We start from the raw sequence: 18953 nt of genomic DNA, 5'->3' as shown, positions 1-18953 counted from the left end.
GAATACCGAGATAAAGTTTTCTTGGGACATTTCCGAGGTCAAGATGACTTCAGCCTATCCCAAGATCAGGTAGACAAATATCCAGCACTTCAAATGTCAATTTAGGTTCCTCGATGGTTCATTCCCAATACTTGCCTAGTTTAAGGGCCTGAAATTTAATGAGCCGAAGGACCTTACTTTCTCATGGTGTCGGTGCCCATGTCGTTTTGGTGAATCCAGAATCCGAGTCTAAAACCGACCGAGAATCTCCTGGTGCTACCCAAGCAAACCAAGACGTTGGATCGGATCGCTCTGTCGGGCTCCGTTTAGACCGGCCAAGAAAAAAGATATGCATGTACAAACCCGAGAAGTGTCTACCGAAAAAAAACGCAAACCCAACAGGTTCTTTTTTTAACTAGGCAACATGAGAGACTGTATCCTGTCATACGGTTCGCTTGTCTCTGTATTCCTACCACTGTCTCAACCTGAAAAAAAAAAAAAAACAAGAGCAAAGCTAGGTTAACTGGGAAAAATAAAAAAACAGTTGGAGCCTTGCACGAATCAAATTGCTCCATTTGTGGCATTCATGCGAATTCAAAGCACCCCTGCGGGCCTCTTTCAGTACTTCAAAGCATTTTCCATAAAATATTTTATTGGTACAATATGCACCCTATATCTTATGCATCATAAAACTATATTCATCCGTCGTTAAATAAGGAAAAATAATAAATAAATAAGAGGGAGATGTAATTGCCCCTAGGTTTAGATTAACTAAGACTCAAATTACAATCACGACGATGTGGAATTTGATAAAGAATTTGCGATTAGGCCATCATTACATGCAGATGTCGTATGAGGATCCGGATCCATGATATCCCGCCCGGCGCTTCAAGAGAGACATTAGGTTGGATCTGTGAGAGCATCGGGATTAGGTTGGCAGATTTGTTAACGACTTGGATCGAGATTTTTATGTCAAGAAATCGGCTATTTAAGGTAACGAATGATATCGAGAGGAGAGATATTGGTTGATCTTGCCCGGTATGGAAAAATGAAAAAGGTGGGAAATGACCGATATATTGCAAGTTTTCAATAGAGATACGAGATTACAAGATATTGATGGTCTTCAATGGTAGTATTTATTTCACAATAGATAATTGCTACGCATGAAAATAATCTGTACATGGCTGAAGGACTGCCATGTGCCCTAACTAATAGGTTGGGAAGGTTTTGCCTTCCTCATTTCCAATTTGGGTGTTGCTAGCTGCTGTCTTTTTATGAGAAATTATATCCTGCACCATGGGCACCACGTAAGTGGTGTACCATAGATGTGCAGGGGTAACAATCTAGCATAGAAATTCACATAAATCTAAACACGATTAGCATGGTGCACTGTTGAAATGGTGCGCATGGTGCAAGCTATAATTTCTTGTTATTTATGAGATAGAAAGGAGAAGTTATATTCCACACTGCACCACATGCATAATTGCTCATTCATATGGTCCTTATTCATCAAGCGCTCATCTCGATGGACTGTTATAGAAACGAGCAGTTGTGATTAGCAACATGCACGTTCACATGGTGCATGCCATGTACGATGTGGAGTAGTTGAGATGGTGTGATGATATATGGACCTTTATTTGGACTAGTCAAAATAAAGGACATTTTGGTAAGCATATACTATTTTCTTCCACTAGTTCTAACGCCTTTTTCCTCTATGGCCTCCTTTGGTTGATATCAAATCATACTCGAAGTAACTTTTCCGTCCAGTGTCTTCATATAAGAAGTCTTTTAATAGCATTAAGATTGACTCAAGCACGGTGATTGGCTAGATCCATGGGTGAGCTAGGGAGGTGGGCGTGAATTCTCTAATTCAGGACATCTGGAGTTTGGCGAGAGGATGCGACTCCTATGGGACGAGGTATGTATATCGGAAGGCGAACAAGGCCGTGGATTGGATGGCCTCCTTTATGGTTGACCATTGAGGCACAAATGCTAAAGGCCTTTAGGGACAAGTTGTCTGATATTTTTAGATGTATTCACACTAGAGTAGTGTGAAACGCCCATCTCGGCAAGAAGAAAAAAAAGCATCGAGATAGGGACAAAATAATTGAAAGCATTATAAAGAAGAAAATGCAAAGTGAGTTTGGCTCTCCTCTGAATCAGATTGGAGGAAGGCCATGGCGTTGCCTCACCCAACTATCCTTGGTGCTTGCTGCCCTAAGCGATTTCAAGTCGAATGATCAGATCAGGCAATTTTAAGTTTATATTGGCCGAGATAATAAGATGGCTTGGATGACTGACACGTATCGTCCAAATTATAGGTTACAAACTATTAAATAATTTTATAAATTTTAGCGGTCAATATTTAGAGGTAACATATGCTTCATTGACGGTAGCATGGGAAAAAAAAGAAAAAATATCTGTAATGCTTTCGAGATCACATATGATTGACTCCTTTTTCTAAATATTTTATTGCGGGGTGGCCTATATTGATACAAATCAAAATTGCTGCTAAGATCTTAACAAAGATGAAAATTTTGACTTAGTTATTAAAATTGGACATTTTGGTTTTTAAAAAAATATAAATTATAAATTTGATATTTTGCCAACACATCTAATTACTTTTCTACATACAAAAAGGAGTATCCCTACTTTTAGCTACTCCATTTCCTTCTCAAATACCAATCCTCTATGATGACTCAATACTGATATGGTGTACAAAAGGCACATGATAGGTCGAGGCCTACATATTATGTGACCCATCATCAACTTATATATTTGATCAGTGCATCGAACAAGGAATGAAGTGATGCAGTGAAGCTTTTATTTTTCTTTGAAAACTGCAATACTCTTGCGGGGCCTAGATACAGATTTAAATCGCTTATCATTTATAATATTCCCTAACTATATAGGTAAATAAAATAAAAAAATTGTAAAATAGAAATTCGGATATTAATGTATGGCTTTTTCCCAGAATTTGACGCAGCGTTATGTGTATGATACTTAGCTCTCATGCCTATTTGGTAGGCTCGCGAATTTAAACAAGAAGAATATGAGGAGATCACAACATGCTAAGAGCTTTTAGATGAATTCTACGAGCTCCATTCAGCCATCCATATGTTGGTACGTCATGTGGTATGCCATGAAGGAATTGGTGCAATTCACAATGACATGATTCACGAAGGGATGGTCAAATCATGACCTGCTATTATACTGCATCACACAATCATTAAATGTGCTGATATGTATCATATAGAAACACTCTCTAATTGCCATCACCTCCTCCTCCTCCTCCTCCTCCTCCTCCTCCTCTTGTTTTTTGGGTACATTCGGAGGGTCATACTAACCTACAAGGAAAACAAAATATCAGAACTCTGTTTTTACAGCTACCCCCGTCACCAGCCATTATGAACTTCTCAAGTAACACAAACCTGCAGAATCCGCATCTAATATAATCTGGAGCTCAGCTGGATCCATTTGATTGATATCTAAGTCTTTATCCCATGCACTCTCGGCAATCCAATCTGCAACTTTATTAGCTTTTCGGAATATAAGTTGCTTTGAAAAATATTAGAACCAGCTCCCATTATATTAAATCATTTAAGATAGGATGTTGCTGCAGGGGAGCGTGGAAAAAGGGGTTCCCAACGCTACAGGAACTGAGGAAAACTCAGAACCAAGTGAGCGCTGCAAGAATCACAAGCAACACTCTGCTTTGGAACCAGAAACAGGGCACCAAACAGGGGAATCACGCTGAACTTCAACGTAGTTTTTCATTAAGAATGGCGGCTGCAAACGAACATTAACCAAGAAGAAGAGCACGGCTCCCTAATCCCAACTTAATTCGAAACCAAACATATAACTTCAGCAATAAACAAGGACTCTAAACCGGCTTGATTAAACCCAAATCCAGAAGCAAACTAATATGATTCGACTCTCCTTGAACGTGGGACTGGGATTGATCCAAACACCCCATGGAGAAGAGGCTTCAAATCTTCACGGCTGCAATTTCTTCTCCCTGTTCCCCTGTTCCACGGCCCTGTTCCGTGGAAGGAACCCGTCCTGCATCAGATGTCCTGCATATTTCCATAAAGAAGGAGAGTTAAACCAGTATCTAATGGTATTTGAATCTCCTTCGAGCAAAGCCTATTCCTTTTTAAGGTGAATCACTGCTGATTTTATCCCCGCACAAGCTCCTATCAATTCAGCAAATGGCACGGAACAGTACATAATGGTATTTGAATCTCCTTCAAGCCAAGTCTATTCCTTTTTAAAATGAATCAGTGCTGATTTTATCCCTTCCCAAGCTCCTATCAATTCAGCAGATGGCACAGAACAGGGGTTAAGGCGAACCACAGCTGCTTTTAGTAGTTTGCGTTTAACAGTTTGCTCTTAGCATCTCTGATAATATAGTTTGTTGCAGCTTTTCCTTCTTTGATAGATCCATCAAAATTCACTATAGCAACTCCAAAGGGAGGGGGTAGCCACCTGACAAGAGTTACATTATTTGGTAGTAAGGATAAAGTTTCAGAACTACCCTATTACCTTGGTTGAGTTGCAGAGGCTTGCTGATCTTTAATATAAAAACTATCATCAAGGAAACATAATAACTGGTGCATAATCTGTTGTGGTGTGGTAACAATACCTTCAAAAGTTCTAGCATTTTTGGCTCTTCAAAGTAGCCATAGTGTGTATGCCATTATAGCCTTGATCCTCCTCTCTACCATGGCACTATCTAATGTACTGATTAATGCTGGCAAAGAGTGAAAATCTGGTCTATATTGCATCATTTCTGCTAACATATCTTTGCAAACTGACACCATGCAGATATATGCTCAACATCTTCCTCCTCATCAGAACATTAGTCGCAATTTATATCTTGATGATTGATAACACCCATTTCTAAACAAATATTGCTTACATGGCAGTTTCAATCATAACCATTTCCAACAGAATATGTTAACTTTCATGGGAACTTTTAAATTTCCATATCCATTTAAATGAAGATGTCACACCTGGTGGATTAGGATGAAGTAAATTATGATGAATATCATTTGAAGATATATGAACAGACTCTGTGGTGCTCCAGAATAACTGAACAGTACAAGAACCCTGTGCTATATGGGTATTAGCAATAATGGTCATCATCTCACTTGGGAACACTGTGGCTAGGCAATTATTGTTCCATGTCCTATTAGACTGGATGAAATCAGCTGCCTGCAAAGCTTGCAGATCCACTTCCATATTTAAATAAGTAGACCAAGCATTTAGAGGAATGGTAGAGAACCATGATTCATGCATTCAATTCACCCAAGTTCCATCTGATAATGCCCATTTGAACTGGTATTGCATTTTGGATGCATAAGAAGAGATTTTGCGCCATATATACGAACATTTAGGTGGAACTTGATACTTGTTCCATCTACCTTCAAATTTGTAATTGGAAGTTATTATTTTGGCCCATAAAGACTGAGGTCGTAAAGCCAATTGTGCTGCAAGTTTACACATTACAATCTATTGTCTCTCCTGCAAAGATTGACTACTCAATCCACCATTAGATTTCGGGGAACATATAATGTTTCAGGATATTAAGCGTATCCCTTTTTGATCTACTGAGCGTCCCCATAAAAGTGCTAGAAAATCTTTTTCATGACATTGTATATATTGATATAGATGCCAAGACTAATTGTAGCAAGATTGCTCTCTCCGCAAAGGAGAGAGCCTTCCATTGCCAACCCTCATTTTTTGTTTCTATTTTATCCACCATATAAGCAAAGTTTGCTTATTTCAATCCGGCATCTGATAGAGGAACGTCTAGATAATGCCAAGTATCTTCTTTGAGTGGAGTCCGCATAATTCTTCTGATTTGTTTTGAATGCAATGTCTATTAAAGGGTTGAAACTAATGTTCGATTTAGCTTCATTTACTGCACAGTATATTTCTAAAATAATTTGGACTGTTGCTCTAGCTACTCATAAGCAGTTATCAATGAAGAAAATGAGTAATGGGTGGTCCATTTCTTCCACATCTAAATGCTCGTAATACTTGATTATTGACTACTAACTGTAACAGATTAGGCGATATGTCAGAGCATATAATAAAAAAATTAGGTGATAATGGGCATCATTGTCGTAGGCCCATTGATGGTTGCAACCAGGATGTTTGTGTTCCATTAACCAGTAGAGCAAAGGTAGGTTTGATAATGTATAATTTTACCATTTTATAAATTTTGGATGAAAACTAAAACGGTTTAGAACTGAGAACAAGAATGCCCAATGTACTCTATCAAAAGCCTTTTTAATGTCTATTTTAAGTGCCATTAAGCTTTTTGTTCTAGGGGCTTGCCTTAAGAATGCATTATTCCTTATGCTATAAGTATATTTTCAGAAATTTTATGCCCTTGTACAAATGCCTTATGTGTAGAGTGTATTAAAGATATCATAGGTCTTAAGTCTATTTATTAGAATCTTACATACTATTTTACAAATAGTATTACATGAACAGATTGGTCTAAAATCGGCTACCAATATAGGGTTTTGTGTTTTTTGGAATTAAGGTGATATAAGTTTGTTTCCATAGTTTCCACTTAAATGAGGAAGACTATTAAATGGTGATTGGTCTCTTCTTGCCTCCTGAATACATTTTTTGCACTTAAATAGGGATATTAATAAATGGCGTTTAAGAGACATAGACATCCAAACAACATTTTGCAAAAGCATGTGTGGGCTAACTCGCCATGCAAATGTGAGAGCAAGTGAAAAAACACCGGTTTAAAATTCATTTTTGTTTTTTTACCATATAGCAAACTAACATTGATGTAATCTTTATCATGGTTAAATTTTCATAGCATGTAGATTCAACATATTAAAGTTTACTTAACAAGGTAAAACCAATTGTCACATGGAAAGAAGATAGAAGTTTGGATTTAGAGTTCAAACTCGATCATATTTGATCTCTTTATGGCAAAAGTTAGGAGAAAATTTATATCACTCAGCTATTATTATCATAAGCTATTTCAACTGAAAAATATTGCCGCTCATCATCACAAAAATGCTAAGGAAAAATTTGATACGTGGCCAAATCCATGCTATCAAATCCATCTAAGTTGGACATTCATACTAGGGCGCAAAGCTTGCATCAAAATATATTCAGCATATTTCCGAAGAGAATAAAAAAAACTCCCATATTAATTGCACATACCAAAATAAAACATTTAGCTATCCTCAAGGGCAAAGAACCTTAATTAAGCTTTCAATAAACACAAGTGAGAACCCAAATCTATGTATGTCATGCATCTCACTTTTATGTGTGACATGTGATAAGCTAACCATCTTTATTAAAAAAATTGATGTATTCAACCTCAAGTCAAGTAATTATCATGACGTAGCAGATGCAAATGAATTATGCCTCTCTGCCTAATAAACACCGACTGTATTTGAATTGAAAATCTGAATACAAGTCACGTCGTAAGCACCTTGACTCAAACATCACATATATAAAATCTATCCATATTGTATTATCTATAATAATACATAAATATTTTTTTTAACACGACACGACGAAGTGTAATATGATCAACATACAACTTTAGCTTTCAGCTCAAAAAAATTTGACCCGACACGTTAGAGAATCAAGCCAACCGAGCCAATTTCATGTAATAGGCCCTATTGATTTATCTACCTAGGCCATCTTTACCCACCGGCATCCAATGCCCAACTACCCCCAAGGAGCCACATCATCCTCATCATCTAACAATAATAATAAAAGATAATTCAGTGCTTACGTAGTTATCTTATCCCCAGCCACCTTCGCCTATTTTATAATTGGGAATAGTACTATAGTTGCAAAGAATGCTAATCACCGCAATCAACAGTCAATCAATTAACAGGACTAGAAAACAAAAGGAAAGATTATTCGGTCCCCTTCGTCATGGGAATAGTCAGCGTGGTAATCCGGAGATTCCCTGTTCAACCGCGTCACTGTCGTGTTATTCTAACAACTTTCCAAATTATCCCCGAGGATATTCCCTATTTAATCCCGTCCGCGGCCGAACAGGGAATAGCCTGCAGCGAGCGGAGAACGGAGCACCGAAACAACGCTGTGTCAACGGACGCCAAAAGCGATTCAAATACAGCAAAATCCCGGCGCATGCAATGCCCATCTCTCCCTTCTCTCTCCCAACCCGCTCGCTCTCTTTTTTCTTTCTCTCTGCCCGTCGCTTTCTTCTATTTACCTCGCTCGCCTCCAATCATCGCCCTCTTTTTGCTCTCTTTTTCTGGGGCATTGGGGGGAGGGAGTCGAGTCGAATAATAGAGGAAAGATTGGAGAAAGAGGGCTCTCTGTCTCTGATTTCTCTCGCGAATTGGGGGAATAGGGATCGTCTTTGGGAATTGGAGTTCGTGCGGCGGCTTTGAGGCGGGGGCGTAGTCTCGGAGTTTGATTTTCGGGAAATCTAGGGTTTGAATTGAAGAGTCGCACTCTAGGGTTTTGGTTTCGGTGAGTTCGGGGTTCTTTGGCTCAGTTCTGAGTTGTTGTGCTCGGTAAGGGACTATTGCTTCTTGGTTTTGATTTTTTTTGGTGTTTATTTGGGATTTGACATGCGATACGTTTGTAGGAAAGGAGGTTTTTTTTGGACTTGATCGTATGTGTTTGATGTGATTTGTTAAAAAGTTTTGGACTTGGAGTGTGTGATTTGATTTTGCTTTAAATTCCTTCGTTGGTGCTTATATTTTTCTGATCAGTCATACCAAGGAGCAGTTTTTGTTGTTAGATGCTCAAAATTACTTGGTCTTTAGTGGTTTTGTGTGGACTTGTATTTGATAAATTCGCGGTTTTGGGAGAGCTGTTGTGACTTACATTGCTCTTTCTGAGATTTTTTATATTTAATCGGAGAAAAATCGGAGGTTTTGATAAAATTCCGTTGTTTTTCTCTTTGTTGTATGATAAATTAGTGGCTTCTTGGACGGATTGAAGGTATTGTCAGCCAGCACTCTCATACCTGATGGATATTATTAGTAACAGAGTTAGTGCTCTTGCTGTTATTTCTGGCTGTCTGCTTTCGTAATATTAGAGTTCAATTTGGGTCATCTGATCTTTGGAATCGGGGGAAAGCTATTCTGTGCGTTTAACGTGCGGAATCTGGCATGTTTGAATCGATAAGTTGTTTTCCAATCAGATTATTCGATTTTTACTCCAATATATACTGTGTAGATGTATATTTTTTATGTGCTGTTTTTATTCTTAAGAAAGGATCCAATAAACTTACAATAGAATTTAAAAAAAGTACCTTGAATGATTACATAGTTGTTGTGATATGGTAATATTGGTAAAATAGTAGCAACTTGAAACTTACATCTCTCTCCAGCTCTACCTCAACTATCTATCTTCTTTTGCCAACATACAGAGTAGATGCCATGGATCAGTCGTGGGGTGGTTTAAAACCATCAGGTAGATTAGTACAAAAGTTATCGTGTTTCTCAGTCATGGAAAGAGAAATTCATTTAATCTAAATTGAAATTTTATGTTCGATTACATCCCACAGGACCTTCAAATATCCCTCCAGTGAAGACTATGCAGAAGGTCAGAAGCAGTGCCTGGGGAATTCCATCTGGATCTAATGCATATCATGGATCAAGTGATGCAAGCCTTTTCTCAAGCTCCTTACCTGTTCTTCCACACGAGAAATGTATGCAGCTGTTTATTTGTGACATTGTTGAGTACCGACCACTTTATATTGATTAATTTTTTGCATGCTTTGTGTTGCTATTCAGTGATAGATGAGGTTCCTTCTGAAATAAATAATCTGAGTAAAAAGATTGATGGTAAGGATTCTGTCGATGATATTGACCTCCAAGGGATTGGGAGTCTGTTACCTGATGATGAAGAGGAGCTTTTAGCTGGAATTATGGATGATTTTGACCTTAGGGGGTTGCCTAGTCATATGGATGAGTTAGAAGAGTACGATCTTTTCGGCAGTGGAGGGGGTATAGAATTGGATTCTGATCCTACAGAGAGTCTCACAATTGGGATGGCAAAGGCAAGTATTGCTGATGGCTATACTGGTAATGGGGTTAATCAGTACAGCCTTCCAAATGGTGTTGGAACTATTGCTGGGGAACATCCATATGGAGAGCATCCTTCTAGAACTTTATTTGTGCGGAACATTAATAGTAATGTTGAAGATTCAGAATTGCGGTCTTTGTTTGAGGTAAATTACGTGTGACATGGTTCTTTTTTCATGTTGCTCCAGTTTCCCTGTTGCTTCATGCAGTATTTCATTTCATTTTTGGTAATTTTGTATTCCAGTGGATCTGCTTCACCAATCTCATTTATTCTCTTTATATTGTCTGTTTTCTCCTATTGGTCTGTGTGGTATTTCAAAATTGGGAATGTCTTTGGCTCTTTGTGAGTGACTCTTCAGCCAAAGAGTCATGTACCCAATCTCCACCTATTTGTGATTGGTGTATAGATTTCCATGTTAATATACAGGTAATATTTGAAGTTTGCACAATATTCAGCATTATAAGAATGTATATTTTCATATTAAAAATCTGGTCTTTGTATTGATTACTTACTTCCCCGCAATGAAAACTTTTTTACTATTATATATTTTATAACTACATATTGGAGCAATATAAAGCTTTGCTTTGAATTTGTATATACATTTCTCTTTGTGTAATATTCAGATTTATAAGAAAGTTTATTTTTGCATTATGAAAATCTGGTCTTTCTGTAGATTACTTTTCATACGATGAAAAGTTGAAAACTGTTTTACTATTACAGTTTTTATAAGTACATGTTGGAGCAGTATAAAGTTTTGCTCTATATTTGTATATGCATTTAACATTTGCTCTTAAGCATCTATCCTCGGGGCAATAAACCATCTTTTAAGAAATAATACTAATCATATTAGCAATATGATAGGCAACTCTCCTATTTGTTTCTGCTGTTATTATTTTTGCCGAGGATAAGGAATCCACTTAACCAATGTGATGTTAAGCTTATTTCATCTCTCTGTTTTGTATTTGTCATGGTGCCTTCTGTTACTAGACAAAAGATGCCCTATTTCATGTTGTATGACCATTGTGTAGTTGGGAAGCTGTAAAGGATGCCTGCATGCTTAAAAGGTGCTGTTGTACTTGATAACCGCTCTTAAAAAAATATATAAATTGGGTTATGGATTGTCTTCTGAGTTAGAGGCTGCTTGGAGTGTCATTTTTTCCCCTTGCTTCTGTAAGATTGCCAAGCTTTGCTGAACCGATCATAGATGATTATATATATGTTAATTGAGGACCAAACGATTTGGTGTTTTGATATAATTTTCTTTTGTGGATGAGATACATTGTTTATCATGAGAATTGTGCCATTTTTTTAGTGTCCAGGCTTTTGACTCAGCGATAACATGAGCTAATATTGCTGACGTGATCCTTAGTATTAGTGTGACTGTTTTGGTTATAAATAGAAATAAAACTATTGATGTTGATGTTGTTGCTCATTGTTCCTTGATTGAAGAATAAGGTGTCAACCTATATGCCCCATTGCTGTGAAGCATGGCTGATATAAAACTTTATCTTTTTGTCACTGAATATGCTATGATTGGACACATGTATTCACATATACTATGTATGTATATGCTTGTGTGCTCGTGTGAATATATGTACGAGGCTATTAACTTTCTGCCAGCTTCTCTATAGCTTGCTTTATGTATAAGACAAGGTTAAGAAAAACTGATTTATCTTAGATTTGGATGGTTGGATTTGATGAAATGTTAAATTTACATTTTGAGATTGTTGCTGCTATTGTTTGTTTTCAGCTTATTTTTCTGATGCTACTAGTAATGTAACCACTCACAGAACACAGAAAAGGTTTTGAATCCTTTTTTTTATTTATTGATATGCCACTTTGTAAAAGGTCATAGTCACACATTTCATTCAGGAGAAACCAGATAGACTCTTGGAGATGGTCTTACATTTTTCCTGCTTAGCTAATGCTGGATAGCATGGGAAACCCTTGACTGATTGAACTATAGGATTTAGGATGCCTAAAGGACTAATTCCAGGAACTTAGTAAAGGAAATTTTTGGATGTTATGTTAGAGTTATGTTTTGTTGGTTTTAACATTTCATTTTTTTGGCACTAGGATGTGTTTTGACTGTTTTAGACATCATCTTCTGTTCAAAACTTGCAACTGTGCATGACAAAAATTTATCAGGCATCTCTTTAAGACACGTTTGAACATCGAGCTATATTTTCAGGTCTGGTTGTTGAGTAATAAGTATCTCTTCTGTCTATTAACTTGTATAAACTGTAACTTGTTTGTGCATGCTATACTTTAGAATTTTCTGGGAAAACAATATGAAAGTGTATATTCTTTACCAATTACTAGTTTCTTCATATGACAGTGTTTCCATAATATGGATAAAAACAATTGATAGGGACTGATACACAATACGCTATGCATCACATGATAAACTCTGATTTTCTTGGGTCAATAGTTTACCAGGGTATGCATGATTTTCCATATCCAATTGTTGCTGCTGCTTCATTTTGTTTCTTGATTGTTTACCTGTATAAAGTTTCTTGATTGCATAATCGTCATATTTGATTTTTCGGACTTGGTTGAAATTGAATAGTCACAATTCTTGTTTGATTGTTTAAAACATGTCTTCTTTCGACTAGGAGCCTGGTACACCCAAAACTCCTACTATAATTTGGTGTGCCCTTGGTGTGTCCTTTGTAGTACCATGTATTTTTTTTTGTGCTGGTACGTGCCCAGAACAGGTCAGCAATGGTAAATTGTGCTTGGGCATGACATCAAATACTTAGGCCCTCATTTAGTATATTGTAACCACTAGTAAATGTTTGTTGAAAGTAGAATACTGGTCTAATCAATAAAGCAAGTGGAACAAAACTACTGCTACTCTCTAATTATCGTTTTATTTTTCAGAATTTTGCTCATATGGATGAAGGTATGCAATTATGGTTGTTTTCCCTGGGTGACTATTAGTAGAGAACTGTTATCTTTGACATCGAGTTAGTATCTGCATTCATCTATCATGTCAATCATGAATCTTATGTTCTTGGTTTGATCCAGTTAGTTTTGCTTCTTGTAGGGTGTTCTTCTAAATTGTAAACTTTGCTCTTGCCCTTTCTGTTTGTTGTGTAAATTCTTGTAGAATGATTTTTCTATACATTCTTTATTTTGTTAGCAATTTGGGGACATCCGGAGTCTTTACACTGCATGCAAGCACAGGGGATTTGTGATGATATCTTACTATGATATCCGATCTGCTCGAACTGCCATGCGTGCATTACAAAACAAACCCTTACGACGGAGAAAGCTTGATATTCATTTTTCAATTCCCAAGGTCTGATAGAAGATATCTTCTCATTTGATTACACTTATGCTTTAACCTATCTCACTTCTGATAGATATTTTTGCTACCAGGATAATCCATCAGACAAAGATATGAACCAAGGAACTCTTGTAATTTTTAATTTGGATCCATCAGTTTCAAATGATGGCCTTCGTGAAATATTCGGGGCTTATGGGGAAGTAAAAGAGGTTGGAAGTTTGTTTTTTCAACCCCATCTCTTTCTCTCTCTCTCTCACTCACTCTGGCTTCATATCTGTTCGTGTGACATGTTGCAAATTCTTGTTGCATAAAGCAGATAAGAGAGACTCCACACAAGCGGCACCATAAATTTATTGAGTTCTATGATGTCAGAGCGGCAGAAGCTGCCCTTCGGGCATTGAACAAGAGTGACATAGCTGGCAAACGAATAAAGCTGGAACCTAGCCGTCCTGGTGGAGCTCGTAGAAAGTATGTTTGCCAATTTGGTTTCTGCATCTGCACTTAGTTTGTATTACATGGTTCTGGTTATTCTTTTTTTTATTATTATTTTTATCACGTAGTTCTATCTAAGTTTTTTTTTTTTTTGGGTTAGTCTGAGAGTTACATTATTTACTCAAGAATTCAAATATTTTATGATTGTTTGTTGATCAAAGGATGATCAAATCAGACTATCTTTGTTTTCACTTCTGTTCTCTTTTCCACCTGTAACAGGGCAAAGAAACTTTTCTAACTGAAATATTGGTGCTGGTTGGTTGCATGTGAGTTTTACTAAAATGTATATCCACAAAACACGATTATCTGTAAAACAGATTTTATGGAAAAAAGATAGAAACCTGTTTTTCATAAAATTCACTTTTCAGGTTTTATGACTTGTCAATTTTGCCAAAACAAGTTTTGCAGAAACGATCAAACAACTATTTGGTAAAACTCATTCATTTTGAGCTTTTCATTTACCCATTTTTATAAACCTTGTTAACTAAACAGCCCTATTGTTTCTTTCAAGATGTATGTTACTCTATCCTGAGTCTGACACAATAAGTTGTAGATTCCTGCAAAATTACATTAGTGCATTCCTGTTCCTGTTATTCAAGAACTGTGGTCAATGATTCTGGGTTTACTACTTCTGTGTCTTCTGAGACTGAGAAATGTTCTTAATGAAATCATGGTTGTTTGTTGCATGAAGGGAGTGTTACTAGTAATGAAGTCCAAGTGTTGCTATTTTTTTGCTCTTGAGAAAGTTTTGCAACCTATATGAGAACTCAGCCTTGCACATTGTTTTAGTTAAAGTTGATTCTTTAATTTACTATCTGTTGTCTGAGATTTTCTACCAAATTATGGTGGTACAAGCCACGTGAGGGCTGGGCCTGTTTTTACTGTCATAACTTGGCATGGTATAATTATGCCCTTTATTTGACATTTCATTTTATAATCTGTTTTTTTTTTCTTGAATCCTACAATTTTACTTACCAAAAAAGTCCTACATGTTTTAGTATATTATTAATAGGATCCCACTTTGAAAATGATGATACATGGGGATCTGGAAATCTTAATTATGCTAGAAGAAATTTGAGACCTTACAAAGTGGTCTGGATGAGGGGCATGTGTATAGCTCTTAGGATGTGTAGGTTTATAAGGTCAAGCATGTAACAAATGCTTGTGAAGGGAATCTCTACCTGAAGCCAATGAGCGCCTCTTGTGGGCCTGCTGACCTGTTATGTTCAACCAATTTGTGTGCCTTTCATAAGACCAAACTGGAAAGGATTATGGGGTTTAAATTTTCTGTTGATCATAGGCTTGCAATTGGTTGGAAGGATGCTTATTCAATTATTACATTTTGAAGTTTTCACCTTTCATTATTTCTTCAAAATAAATTTCTCTGAGTTGATTGCTTCTAGTGGAATCAGTCAGTCCAGATTTGTTTCTTATTGGGGATTTTTTCATACTGATTTCTGGTTCTTGATCACTCATTCTTTCCTATTCCTAAAAAGTACTGTGTAAAGCTGTGTGTGTGAATGCACATTTGCATGCCTGTCAATGTTACACGGGTTGCACATTCTTGTAACGCAGATAAAAATATGCAGATGGGAAATTATGTGTTACATGATATAAATGGTGTAAACGGCATGTCGGTTTTGGCTATGATATATGGAAGACATGTTTACTGCTTGTGTCATGAGCTATGCTTTAATTTTTAATCCCTCTTAAAGTAATTTGTGGTGAAAATCCTAAAAAAATTTACTTCCTGAATTCAGCTTGATGCAGCAATTGACTCATGAATTGGAACAAGATGAAACCAGAGTTTACAGGCATCATTTGGGATCACCTATAACCAACTCTCCTCCAGGTACATTTAATGCTCTTAGTCTTTGTTGAGGCCCATGCACCTGTCATGGCCATTATGTTGCTTTAATTTTGCCTCTTTTCACGAGCTGAGTTGGATGCCTCTTTGATGACAGGTTCATGGGCTCAATATGGCAGTCCAAGTGATAACAATCCACTTCAAGCTCTCAGCAAATCCCCAGCTGGGGGATCAATGAGCCCTATGGGTGGGAACCATTTGCCTGGATCAGCTTCTGTACTAACTCCTGTGATGTCAAACTCTATGAAAATTGCACCAATTGGGAAAGACCAAAACAGGGGTAACCATGTAGAGCCGGTCTCTAATAGCAACTCATCACATGGTGTTGCATCTCAACATTCTCATTCCTTTCCAGGGCATAATAATGGAATTGTGAGCTCAAGTCCAGGAACTCTATCTTCTTTTGGTCTTTCAGCTTCAAATGCATCTGGGATTGGAACATTGAGTGGACCCCAGTTTCTCTGGGGTAGTCCAACTCCTTATTCAGAGCATTCCCAATCATCTGCTTGGCAGTCACCATCTATCGGACACTCATTCGCTTCCAATGGCCATGCACGAGGGCAGGGATTTCTTTATTCAAATCACCATGGTTCTTTCGTTGGGCCATCACACTCTCACCATCACCATCATGTGGGGTCAGCTCCCTCTGGTCTTCCTTTTGAAAGGCACTTTGGTTTTGTTCCTGAGTCACAGGATACATCTTTCATGAGCCAGGTCGCATATGGAAATATGGCTATTGGTCGAAATGATGGAAGCTTAATGATGAATATGAGTGCTCGGGCCTCTATGAATCCTGGGATTGCTTTATCTGGAAATATATCTGGTAATAGTTCACCTAATTTCAGAATGATTTCCTCACAGAGACTGGGCCATACATTCTTTGGGAATGCTCCTTATCCTGGACCAGGTTCTGCTAGCATTGAGGGTCTGCTTGAGCGGGGTCGCAGTCGCCGAGTTGACAACAGTGGGAGTCAAGTAGATATCAAGCAGTATCAGCTTGACTTGGAAAAAATTGTCAGTGGGGAAGATATCCGAACAACACTAATGATAAAAAACATCCCAAATAAGTAATCAAATTGATGTTATAGTGAACTTATGCTGATGAGAGATTTTCCTTGTTTTAGTGGAGATACTGATGTGTGCTAATTGCTTTCCAGGTACACCTCCAAGATGTTGTTAGCAACCATAGATGAAAGTCATAAGGGTACCTATGACTTCCTCTACTTGCCAATTGATTTTAAGGTAATTTCAGTGAATTTGCAAAAGATACTGTGACCATGCCTTCTTGAGCTGAATTTGATGTTGACCTTCCAAATGTGCAGAACAAATGCAATGTTGGTTATGCATTTATAAACATGGTGTCTCCTTCTCATATCATCTCGTTTTATCAGGTGTTACCTCCACTCCTATGATTGCTTTTGACATTATAGTCATCAAGCCTTTTGAAATGATGACAGTATATGCTTGAACCCTATATTTGACAAACAAGAAGTCATGTCTAAGCAATCTAAACCTCAAACAAGGCATAGTATTTCTGCTGTACTGAATTTAGCTTCTTAACATTTGGAAGTATAAACTAGAATTAACTCATAAAAACTTGTGAAATTGAAAAACACTGTGCTAAGCTTTTTGATTCATGTACAGGCATTTAATGGGAAAAAATGGGAAAAGTTTAACAGTGAAAAGGTTGCCTCATTGGCATACGCTAGAATTCAGGGCAAAGCAGCACTTGTTGCCCACTTCCAGAACTCAAGCTTGATGAATGAGGACAAGCGTTGCCGCCCTATTGTTTTCCATTCTGAGGGGCCTGAAGCTAGTGATCAGGTAAAATGAATAAGTCTTTTTTTTTTTTTTTGAAATTCATAACATAGAATGATGTACAGGTATCTAAAATACGACCAGAATGCTGGACGTACATGTTGAATTCCTTAAATTTAGTATGTGAAGGTTTAATATGACCATGCTGGAACTGATAGAACTATTAACTATGATGTTTTGCTTATGCCATTGCCATCCACCAAGACCTTCCGCATTGCTTCGAATGTCCAGGCTACAAAGTACTTGTTATTTATCTTTTTTCAAATATGCAGGTTTTCTTTTTTTTTCATAACCAACATATGTCATTGACTGCATCAGTTGGCATTGAATGCTTAGATTTTCCATAACATTTGCTCTATGAATGCTGTCTTTGATGGATTAAAATTTAAGGGAAGATCAACTCCTCCATAGTCTATCCTTGCAAGTTTTGTATTACTTTGTATATAAACTTATGAACTCTAACTTCTTAGTCATCTTATTTGATGTGAGATTTGACCGTGGAATATTACATGAAATGATATGTATTATTTTTGCTCAAATTTTTTTATGCTAGGTAACATTTGTTATATGATATAATGACTGGTCTTTTTATACATGAGGATACAGCACTTAAAGTACAGTCTCATATCCTCTGTATTTATTATTCAAATCATGTGAATTTCTTGCTTTCATTTCTAGTATTTGCGAGATAAATGCACTGAAATGCAATGGGTTTTTCAGGAAGCATTTCCATTAAATGGTATGAACATTCGTGTGCGGCCTCAAGATGGGACTGTTTCAGGAGGCGACCTGGCAGGAAGTCCGACAGAGAATAATAATCCAAGTGAGAAACCAGAGGAGAACACCCTACCTGAAAATGGACCGAAAGTGTAGTGTTTACAGCAAACAGGTGGTTGTGAATGCTGACTGTTCTATAGGTATTCAAGTGTACAAAACCGTGAGAGGGAAATTGGAGGTGCAATTGTCTGATTGGGTGCATCCACTTTTTAGGTGATGGATGTGCTATTGCATATATCAAATTGTCAATGAAGGATAGGTTTCATGGTGTTCCTTTTTTTTTGTATAGATAGAAATTGATATCCAAGGGTCGTGCACAAGAAAGTAAGGTAATGTTGTATAGGTGATATTTTTGGTTGGTCCTTGAGCAACCAACCACATTGCTCGTAACCGAGCATGGTTGCAGTCATTTTCTTTTGGTTCTCTTATTCCTATCTTTAGTTTTTCTGGTACTTTGTTTATTTCGTAATTAGTATAGTTTTGAATTGTATAAAGGAACATAACTTGCCCAGTCAATCTTATTTTTAGTTCTTTTATGGGTTGCAGTAATGAAACTGTATAGTTTTGGGTACTGAACTCAAGCGTCTCTCTCTTGCTGACCATTTCGTGTCCCTATATGATATATATTGGTGATGAATATCTGTAGCATGAGAACGTATTCCTCCT

The 18953-nt window shown here is 37.2% G+C and overlaps 1 protein-coding gene across 2 annotated transcripts; it reads left to right on the top strand.

Annotated features, from left to right (window-relative positions):
• Nucleotides 1–8170: 8170 nt before the first annotated feature.
• Nucleotides 8171–18863, top strand: LOC103703348 (protein MEI2-like 2). Of its 2 annotated transcripts, none has more exons than XM_026803088.2 (13): nucleotides 8171–8475; nucleotides 9383–9426; nucleotides 9521–9664; nucleotides 9750–10186; nucleotides 13187–13345; nucleotides 13426–13542; nucleotides 13650–13801; nucleotides 15586–15677; nucleotides 15790–16759; nucleotides 16850–16934; nucleotides 17015–17083; nucleotides 17337–17516; nucleotides 18231–18863. In XM_026803088.2, exons 2-13 carry the CDS (start codon nucleotides 9393–9395, stop codon nucleotides 18381–18383), a joined length of 2592 nt encoding a protein of 863 aa, XP_026658889.2. In that variant the 5' UTR covers nucleotides 8171–8475; nucleotides 9383–9392; the 3' UTR covers nucleotides 18384–18863. The 2 variants fall into 2 exon arrangements, with proteins under 2 accessions (XP_026658889.2, XP_008784396.2); XM_008786174.4 differs by having other exon boundaries at nucleotides 8171–8519.
• The last annotated feature ends 90 nt before the right edge of the window (nucleotides 18864–18953 follow it).

The sequence above is a fragment of the Phoenix dactylifera genome, chromosome 8 (assembly GCF_009389715.1).
Source record: "Phoenix dactylifera cultivar Barhee BC4 chromosome 8, palm_55x_up_171113_PBpolish2nd_filt_p, whole genome shotgun sequence".
NCBI lineage: Eukaryota > Viridiplantae > Streptophyta > Magnoliopsida > Arecales > Arecaceae > Phoenix > Phoenix dactylifera.
The sequence above is the reverse complement of the archived record's forward strand: the minus strand, read 5'-3'. Positions and strand labels throughout refer to the sequence as shown.